At 44.5% G+C, this 10071-nt stretch overlaps 1 protein-coding gene across 1 annotated transcript; it reads right to left on the bottom strand.

Annotated features, from left to right (window-relative positions):
• Positions 1-536: 536 nt before the first annotated feature.
• Positions 537-6634, bottom strand: LOC310635940 (class I histocompatibility antigen, F10 alpha chain-like). The gene is made up of 3 exons (XM_083355337.1): positions 6531-6634; positions 1932-2204; positions 537-736 (listed from the first exon to the last, which is right to left on the bottom strand). The coding sequence occupies exons 1-3, from the start codon at positions 6598-6600 to the stop codon at positions 693-695; spliced, it is 387 nt and encodes a 128-aa protein (XP_083211463.1). The 5' UTR covers positions 6601-6634; the 3' UTR covers positions 537-692.
• Positions 6635-10071: the final 3437 nt, after the last annotated feature.

The raw sequence follows: 10071 nt of genomic DNA, 5'->3' as shown, positions 1-10071 counted from the left end.
GCTCTTTCAAGAGGAGTGGACTTGGCTCCCAGAATTCCATATCTGGCTGTCTTTGAAATCTGACCTCTATTTCCATGGACATTTGGAAGAATACCCGTCCCTTTCGTGCATGAGGAGAGCTGCCTGCACAGAAACATCATAAATAAGTCTAAATACCTGGGTCAATAAATATGTTTTTGCCCCATCTGTAGTATGGAGCCTGGTATGTGTCTGTGGAGATTCTCAGTCAAAGATGCTTTTTTTCAGACGGCAAGGGGACTTTGTTTTCCTTTGAAGATCTTTCACTTCTCATCCAAGAAGCTGCTTCAGCTCTCAACGGATGGTGGGGAATAGAGGGACTTATACTCCTTGCAGACTGCTGGTCACTTGCATTTTTTTAGAGAGTCGTTCAGGCCACGTGGAGGTTCACCTAGGTGCTCAGGGTCACCTGAGAGGTGCAAACGGGCATGGAGCCTTCTTGGAACTGCCTGACAGGACTGTACTGTAGACTGGAGATAGATGATGTTGTATCCCTTCCCCTCTGTTGAGTTTTGACATAGAGGGCTTCGTTGACCCCTCTTTCAAATCAGCAGTCCTCTCTGTCCAAAATGTGGACTTTGCTGTCTTCGAAAGACTGGCTTTCGTCTTTTAAACACAGATGGGCTGCTGACTCTTGTCCTGATGGCTTTGCTCTCCTCTGCTGTGCCATGTGTTTATGAAGTGGTTGTTTTGTTTTCCCAATGCACAGATCTGCAGCCTTGTATAAAAATAAAGCATGTGCTGGCCACCTACATTGTCTCCCTCAACCCTCTACTGCTAGTCCTAAACTTACAACAGTTTGTTTAGTGACTGTTCAAAGTTACAACGGCATTGAAAATGTGACCTAGGACCATTTTTGACAGTTATGACCTTTGTAGCATTCCCGTGATCGTGTAATCAAAATTCAGACACTTGGCAACTGGCTCATATTTAGGATGGTTGCTGTGTCCCAAGGTCATGTGACCATCTTTTGCAACCTTTTGGCAAGCAAAGTCAATGGGGGAAAGCCAGATTCACAAGCACTGGGTTACTGTTGTGATTCCTCGCCAGCCAGTGGATCCGGCAGCTGAGTCTGAGGAATCAGATGAGGAAGAGGGGCCTGGAGTGACATTAGAGTCAGAGGAAGGCTCTGCGGAACTCCAAGACTTACAGTCGGACAAGGAGCCTGGCCCCTCTACTCACACTCAGGCTGAGACACAGCTGTGCTGGGAGCCTGAGTTGGACAGTGAAGAACAGTTGGGAAATACCCAGGATGCATGAAAGTGCAGGCAAGAGAAGCGAGTAGGACAGAGGAACGCAATGGGGCAGCTCCAAAGGCAAAGGAGAAGGCATTAGGAAGCCACCTCTTGGCTGAATTATTAAAGGGAAGGTGTGTGAGGTTGAGGATCGAGGTTCTGTGGACTGTGTTTGTTTGCCTTGCACATTGACTCAGTCTGTGAGAATAAAAGGGGTTGTTTTTTCTTGCTGTTCCTGCCTGTTTCTTGGAAGAGGGGTTTCTCCTTGTGAGCATAACAAGGACTCACGTAGGCTGGGAGAGAACAGTTACTAACTTATAAACTGCAGTGATTCGCTTAACAACTGGGGTAAGAAAGGTAGTAAAATGGGGCAAAACTCACTTAACAAATGTCTCACTTAGCAACAGAAATTTTGGGCTCGATTTGTTTAATTTTCTGCACCCACAAAAAAAAATCGCATTCCTGATCCTTCTTGGTGGAACTGCCATATTTTCATTTTAGACTAGAGCCCACTTGAGTTCTGCAAGAGGAAAAGGCCAGAGCATCAGTAACCAGCTTATTGTGGACCAATTGGTCCAAATCATGAAGAAGGCAGGGAGATCCATAAGAAAATGGAGCTTTCCCCTCTGTCTCCTTTCTTGCAGGATAGCACCCACGTCTCTCCCTCTCCTTACTTACCTCCACTTTGGTTATAGCGTTTCTGGAGCATCTGCACGTTGTCCTGAAAGTCTTTCTGGTCTTTTTTCAAAATTGAGGTGTACCTGTTATAGAATGCAGAATCTTCCTTCTCCAGTGTATTTATCCAATCTACTCGAGGATGCAACTTCTCGGTGTGGCTTTCGTAGCGAGTGATGAGCTGATTGTCCACATAACCTTCGGCTGTGAAGGGTGGCAGCCCTGGACAAGCCTCTGTTGCAGAAGAGTAGGTCAGACGGATTGTGCGAGGGGAGCCTAGGGAGAAATGAGAGCAGGGCGGAGTTAGGAGGGACTGGAGACGGGTTACAGACTGAAGCTCCAGAGGAGTTGCAGCATGAGGTGCAATATGGGACTGTCAGAGCTGCCATCATACGCTTGAGCTTGGCATTCGTGGCTGTCAGCCTGCCATGAAGTATGGAGGGAGAGAGGGGAAAAGTGAAACAGTTGGATGTAGTGGGGGGTGCCAGTCAGAGTCTTCAAAGTCGTTGCCCTGGGAGAATAATGCAAAATCGTTGCAAAAACAGTTTACTCAAATATAATTGTACAATAAGGGGCCTGGGTGAAAAGACTGATGCACCCTTTCACCTATATTTTCCCCCTTGCTCATAGCTTGACAAGATTGTGGGATGCAAAGGTGGGAGGGATGGTATCTAGGCAACCGAGGCATCTTTCAGAGCTTGGTACTGATAACGCCAAGGTCACTAACGCAGGTGCTCGATGGAGAAGTGGACTTTTCCGGTAACAAGAAAAGTCAAAATAATCTTTTGTCCCATGGGAATCAAGGTCATCAACTGCTCCCAAGACTATGGACTAGGCATTTCGTAGAAAGCCCACCAAATAATCATATTGGGGAACCTAATTGCTTGCCTAGCTTTTGTGGGTGGGACAGTTAACTTTGTATTGGGAAATTGTTGCTTGGGTATCCAGACCTGGTTTCACTTTTGACCATGCCGATATCTTGTAACTAATAAACATGTTCCTTGAGGAATTTGCAAGCCTCGGTGTTCTGCTTTATTCATCTCTGTCTCATGGCAGCTGGTTTTGCATCTTCTGTGCCAATGTAAATTTTCAGTAAAGTATTATAGTCTTGGTAAAGACTATAAACCTTTCCAGGAAAAGTTTCTTTTCCTGGAAATGCCAATTGGATAGTTGACACAGGGGAGGAGAGGAACTGGACAGGGAATGTTAACTGGGGAATTTTGGCATGTGAACTTCAGTTCTGGCTTTGCTATACTGTAGTACACTTGGCTTTTAGTAACTTTCACTACAAATGGAGTCGAGGGTCTTCCTTTACTAAAAAACCAAGCTGGGGGCAGGTCTGACAGAGACCTTCACTCCACCCAAGTTATACATTTTGAAATAAATATAGTCCGCAATTTACAGACACAATTGGGACCAGATTTCCCGTTGTAAGTTTTTGCAGTCAGGCCCAATTTTATGAGAATTTTTACAGCATCCATTAAGCAAATCACATGGTTCTTAAGGGAATAACATGATAATTAAACAAATTCAGCTTCCCCAAAAATTCTCGTCATTTTTTGCCAGGAATCAGCCAAAAAAAAAAAAAAAAAAGGTAATCTTGAACACGTGGCCAGGCCGGCCGGGAGCCAATGTACAATTTCATGGTGGCCATCTATGTTGAAACACATTCAGTCTTAGCTCCACAAGGCCGTCTGGAAACAGTGAGGGACCGGCCCGTGCTGCGTCGGCACTGGCTCCTGGGTGCACGCTGAGGAGGTATCACCCTTTGTGAGGAATGAAGAAATGCACCATTGCCTGGAAGTGACCAGCACATGGCCCTGCCTACTTCGGGCAGGCTAGGGGTTGGGCAGCGTTGCGTTTCTCTTCAGATGCATGCCACCCAGCTCAGCCTCTCGGCACTGTGAGGAGAGCACCCTATTGCCTGCCAAAACCAGGCAGGCTGGGGGCTGGGCAGCATTGCGCAGGTAACATCGACACTCATGCTGTTCATGGCATCCCCTCCCCCAGAGCCCACCAAGCCGGATATGTGAAGTAGGCGAAGGCCATGTGCTGGCCACTTCCAGGCCATGGTGCATTCCTTCATTCCTCACAAAGGATGACATTTCCCCAGCTGTGTTTCTTGCCTGTTTTTCTCCCTCCCTCATCTCAAATATTTTCCCACTGAGAAAAAAAGGAAGGAAGGAAGGAAGGAAGGAAGGAAGGAAGGAAGGAAGGAAGGAAGGAAGGAAGGAAGGGAGAGGGAAGGTCTGAGGGAAGTCCTGCCTTAGTCCTTCCCTGCTGTCCTTTCACCATCTCCTTGCCCCCTCCTCCTGGCCTATCCTGGAGGGTCTCCCATCCTATTGCTAAGGAAGCTTTGGATACAAAGCCAGGTCTCCTCACATGGAGAGGGAGTGGGCCTCCCTCTTGACTTTGCCCATCATGAGCAACCTGGCTAAGGAGAGCAAGCACAGCAGCAGCAACCTTGAGGAGGGGGTATATGCAGCTGGGCACCCCTTTGGGGAAGTGTGCCTGGTCTTGGTGCAGCGGGTGCTTAAGGGCTGGGCTGGGCATTTGACCTCCACACCACCGTCCATCACCTCCTGCATGGCCTGAGAGGAACAGTGAAGCTCCTCCAGTGGACCATGCCTTGGCACTTGCCATGCCGGTCCCATCTCCTTCTGCCAGAGACCCTCAGATCTGTCCCACTCCTGCCCAGGTCCCCATAGGCACCCTTGATGCAAACGATGTAGAGCTGGCCATGCCCACCCAGTAGGCCACACCCACTCCAGCCTCACCCACCCAGTAGGCCACACCCACCCTGGCCACACCCACCCGGCCCCTGAGGGCAACCGCAATGCTGATGGGGCCCTCAATGAAATTGAGTTTGACACCCCTGGGCTAGATACACCAGCTTGATATACCAGCGTTAACTAGAAATACGAGTTTGAGTTAATGTTTACCTGTCATACAAAAAACAAGATTAAAATAGCATGGAAAATAATTTGCGAAATGAACCGGAGCGTTTATGGACATAGAAGGCTAGAGACCTGTACTTACAATTCCAGGCAGAGAAATATAGAAAAAGAAGGTGAATTAAGTATTGTAATATCATTGCGACCCTGGGTGCTCTCTGAGCTTGGTTTTTATGTATGTTTCTTTTCCTTTGACGAAGTATGCACTTTTATTTTTGTGGGAGTTTTTTTTTAAATCATTATTTGAAAAGCAATAAAACACTTTGACTTTAAAAAGTGAAACTGTGCAATAGGTGAGTGTGGCCTTTTTAGCTGTGCTGCTATATTTAGCAAAGGCGGCGGCAGCAGAGAGAAGCCCTGGCATGGACAAATATTTTAAAACATTTAAAGAATTAAATAAATGACTAAAGAACTGTTAAAAATAAAAGACATCGTGACTGGAAAGTAAAACGCTGGAAAATCAACCGGGAATTTTCAACCATCATAAATTACGCAATTCATTATTGAGGGGCACCTGGCTGCTCTCTCTGTGCTGGCTGGTTTTCTTGAAATTTTATTTATTTATTTTTATTTTAATCCCATTTATATCCCGCCCTTCTCCGAAGACTCAGGGCGGCTTACAATCTAAAGCACAATGTGCTTAGCAATAGCCTTCATGAAATGAAGCTTTATTGTCCAAGTACAACTATGTGCACATTGAGATTAGCTGAGCCTCCCTTTGTGCTCCCACCCCCCCAACACACAGTGACAACAAACCCTCCATCTTACTACACCATGTGAACCAACTACACCACACACCTGTAGTTGCAGACGTTTCATAACCCAGACTAGGACTAGCAACGATGAGGTTACCTAGTTTGGGTCAAGAAAACAAGCCAGCTCAGACAACAGCAAGGACCCCTCATTTAATAATAATAATAATAATAATATTAATAATAATAATAATAATAATAATAATGATGATGATGATGATGATGATGATGATGATGATGATGGAGGAGGAGGAGGAGGAGGAGGAGGAGGAGGAGAAGGAGGAGGAGGAGGAGGAGGAGAAGAAGAAGAAGAAGAAGAAGAAGAAGAAGAAGAAGAAGAAGAAGAAGAAGAAGAAGAAGAAGAAGAAGAAGAAGAAGAAGTTGAAGTTGGAAGGGACCTTGGAGGTCATCTAGTCCAACCCCCTGCTCAGGCAGGAAACCCTATACCATTTCAGACAAATGGCTGTCCAGTCTCCTCTTAAAAACCTCCAGTGTTGGAGCATTCACCACTTCTGGAGGCAGGTTGTTCCACTGGTTAGTTGTTCTCACTGTCAGGAAGTTTCTCCTTAGTTCTAGGTTGCTTCTCTCCTTGACTAGTTTCCACCCGTCGCTTCCTGTCCTGCCTGAGCTACGAATATTCGCCTTTTATTAGTACAATACAATGATTTCATGAATTCAGGGATCCCACCCAAGCAGGTCCGCATCTTCGGGGATGTCGGAGGTGGGGTGGGGGCGGTTGGAGGGCAAAAAAGTCAGGAGCGGGGCCCTACCGCAGGTGGCCCCCAAGATCCTGACCTTGCAACCCACCTAATCCCCCCCCACCCCAACCCACCCCTTCCTGACCCAGCTGTCCAAAATAAGCTGCCGCGCCCCTCCAGCTACGCGGCGGGACTCACCGAGGCTGCCTGGCATTAGGCAGGAAGCGGCGGCCCCGAGAAGCCAGAGGAGCCCCCAGCGCGGCTCCATCGCTTCGGCTGTCCAGCTGCGCTGCCGCTTGCAGCAAAAGTCTCCGCGCCTGCGCTTTGCAACCGGGATTCCCAGCTCAGCTGGCAGGATGGAAAACCCCTCGAACGAAGGAGAGTTTTGACGCTTGGAGAGAGTGTCGAACGCGACGCAATAATGGCGTGACGTAGATAGGGAGGGGCGTGGCCAAGGCTGTGCGGGATGGGGCTTGCTGGAAAGCCGAAGGGGTAAAATAGCTTGCCCCAAAAAACAGAATGGGGAAAAAATAATGAACAACACGGTCCGCGTTCACACGAGACGGGCAGGCAGGCAGGTAGGCAGGTGAAGAAGGCAAGGCCGACGGTGGCCTTGGTGCAACGGAGTAGAATAGAATAGAATAGAATAGAATAGAATAGAATAGAATAGAATAGAATAGAATAGAATAGAATAGAATAGAATAGAATAGAATAGAATAGAATAGAATAGAAGTAGCTGGAATGGAATGGAATGGAATGGAATGGAATGGAATGGAATGGAATAGAATAGAATAGAATAGAATAGAATAGAATAGAATAGAATAGAATAGAATAGAATAGAATAGAATAGTTGGAAGGAATCTTGTAGGTCATCTAGTCCAACCTCCTGCCCAAGCAGGAGACCCTATAAAAAAAAAGAATATTTATTTATTTATTTATTTATTTATTTATTTATTTATTTATTTATTTATTTATTTTATTGGATTTGTATACCGCCCTATTCCCGTAGGACTCAGGGTGGTTTACCGGGCAGTTAAAAACATGAAATACAAAAAAATTAAAATCAATTAAAACAATTAAATTAAATTCAAGCCCCAAGAGTAAATCTATACCTATACATACCATAGGAATAGGAATAGGAATAGAATAGAATAGAATAGAATAGAATAGAATAGAATAGAATAGAATAGAATAGAATAGAATAGAATAGAATAGAATAGAATAGAACTAAGGAGAAACTTCCTGACAGTTAGAACAATTAACCAGTCGAACAACCTGCCTCCAGAAGCGGTGAATGCTCCAACACTGGAAGTTTTTAAGAAGAGACTGGACAGCCATTTGTCTGAAATGGTATAGGGTTTCCTGCCTGAGCAGGGGGTTGGACTAGATGACCTCCAAATTCCCTTCCAACGTTGTTGTTATGAATAGAATAGAATAGAAGAATAGAATAGAATAGAATAGAATAGAATAGAATAGAATAGAATAGAATAGAATAGAATAGAATAGAATAGAATAGAATAGAATAGAATAGAATGTGATAGGATTAAGTGAATGGTCTTCAAAAATTAATACTGAATGAAAATTTTAAATTTGAATCTGCTGTGTAGTGGAAATTTACTGAGTGGAGAAACCAGCCTGTCAAAGAAACTACAATGGATGGAAGCGAGGAAACGGTAGCCTAAAGGGAAGAAGGCAAGATAGATACATAGGCGAAAATTAGCTGGGTCTTCAGAGCAGGAAAAGGAAGAACACAAGCTGTAAAAAAAAAAAAAACTTGCAAGAAGAAAGGTCTAGCCAGGGAAAAGAACAGGAAAGGCAGATTAAACTGAAAACCGGTTCTCAGAAGTCATAAAAAGGGGCCCAGAACTCAAAACAGACAACTGAGCATGTGTAATTAACTGATAAATATTAACTGATACATCTTGCATAAATTATCTCCTAATTTTAATGCACATATGGTGTATGATTTAGTATGTAGCAGGAAATAGGAGGAAGTTAGAAAGAGCGTAACCTCATAGTACCTCAGCCAAACGGGAACGAGGAGGAGGCATATGGCGGCCCAGACACTATTCCATTATTTGAGGGGCTGCCACAAAGAAGTGGCGGGGGAGGGGCAGAAGCAAAAATGTGGGGGAGGCTGCCTTATTTGGGGAGTCCGTACAGCGCCTGGCGCAGAGCACAAACACCAGCCCTTCTCTCTCATCCCCAAGGAGGAGCCAATGGCAAACCAGTTCTGAAACACCTGGTTAATAATAATAATAATAATAATAATAATAATAATAATAATAATAATAATAATAATAACAACAACAGCAGCAGCAGCAGCAGCAGCAGTAGTCGGGGCAGTCACCAGGAATCAGAAAAACTGGCTAGAATCAGGGGGGGTCTTCAAACTTGGCCCATTTTATGACTTGTGGACTTCAACTCCCAGAATTCCTCAATCAGCCTGCCTGGCTGAGGAATTCTGGGAGTTGAAGTCCACAAGTCATAAAATGGGCCAAGTTTGAAGACCCCCTGGGCTAGATGGCACCAAAAGGGGGGAAAACAGCGCCCGAGAGAAAGCTGGTGACTCCAAATGAATTTTCTTCTGCACAGAAAATGTCCAGAGACTCGGCCGGCACCTTAAACATGTGTATTTCATACAGGGGGAGGGGGGAAAATCCTCCAATCCCTTATTTCCTATTATTCTAGATTAAAGGGATTCACTTTTCCAAAGCTCCAAACTTGTTTGTTGGGTGTTTTTTTCCGGCAATAAAAGCCATCTTTAAAATGTTAGATTACATTTTAATTAATTATTTTTCCAAAAAATAAATGCTAGCTTAAAATCCCCAACTCTGCCCAACCTCAACCACCCTGGGAACAGACCCTTGCTCACCTCAGGTGGTGTGCACAACGCACCGGATACTCCGTGCATTGTTTTTTTGTGCGGTTTCCTTTTACCTTTTGAACTGTTCACCAGCTGGATGAATGGAGTTGCAATTGGTTGAACACCTGTAACCAAAGGCCCAGTCTACGTGGAGGGAGTTATGCCTGAAGGTCCTGGCTGGGGCCCCAGCCCTTTACAAGATTTTTCGTAAGAGGCTTAGACAAAAAGGAATGCTCAGCTAGAATAGAATAGAATAGAATAGAATAGAATAGAATAGAATAGAATAGAATAGAATAGAATAGAATAGAATAGAATAGAATCCTAGAACTAAGGAGAAACTTCCTGACAGTAAGAACATTTAACCAGTGGAACCACCTGCCTCCAGAAGCTGTGACTGCTCCAACACTGGAAGTTTTTAAGAAGAGACTGGACAACCATTTGTCTGAAATTGTATAGGATTTCCTGCCTGAGCAGGGGGTTGGACTAGATGACCTCCAAGGTCCCTTCCAACATTGTTGTTGTTGTTACGAATAGAATAGAATAGAACGGAATTAGAATAGAATAGAATAGAATAGAATAGAATAGAATAGAATAGAATAGAATAGAATAGAATAGAATAGAATAGAATAGTGTAATGAAGAATAGAATAGAACGGAATTAGAACAGAACAGAACGGAACGGAACGGAACGGAACGGAACGGAACGGAACGGAACAGAACAGAACAGAACAGAACAGAACAGAACAGAATAGAATAGAATAGAATAGAATAGAATTCAGAATGAATAGAATAGAATAGAATAGAATAGAATAGAATAGAATAGAATAGAATAGAATAGAATAGAATAGAATAGAATAGAATAGAATAGAATAGA

This window comes from Vipera ursinii (genome assembly GCF_947247035.1).
Source record: "Vipera ursinii genome assembly, chromosome: 2".
In the NCBI taxonomy this organism is placed as follows: Eukaryota; Metazoa; Chordata; class Lepidosauria; order Squamata; family Viperidae; genus Vipera; species Vipera ursinii.
This window is presented reverse-complemented; position numbering and strand designations above follow the sequence as displayed.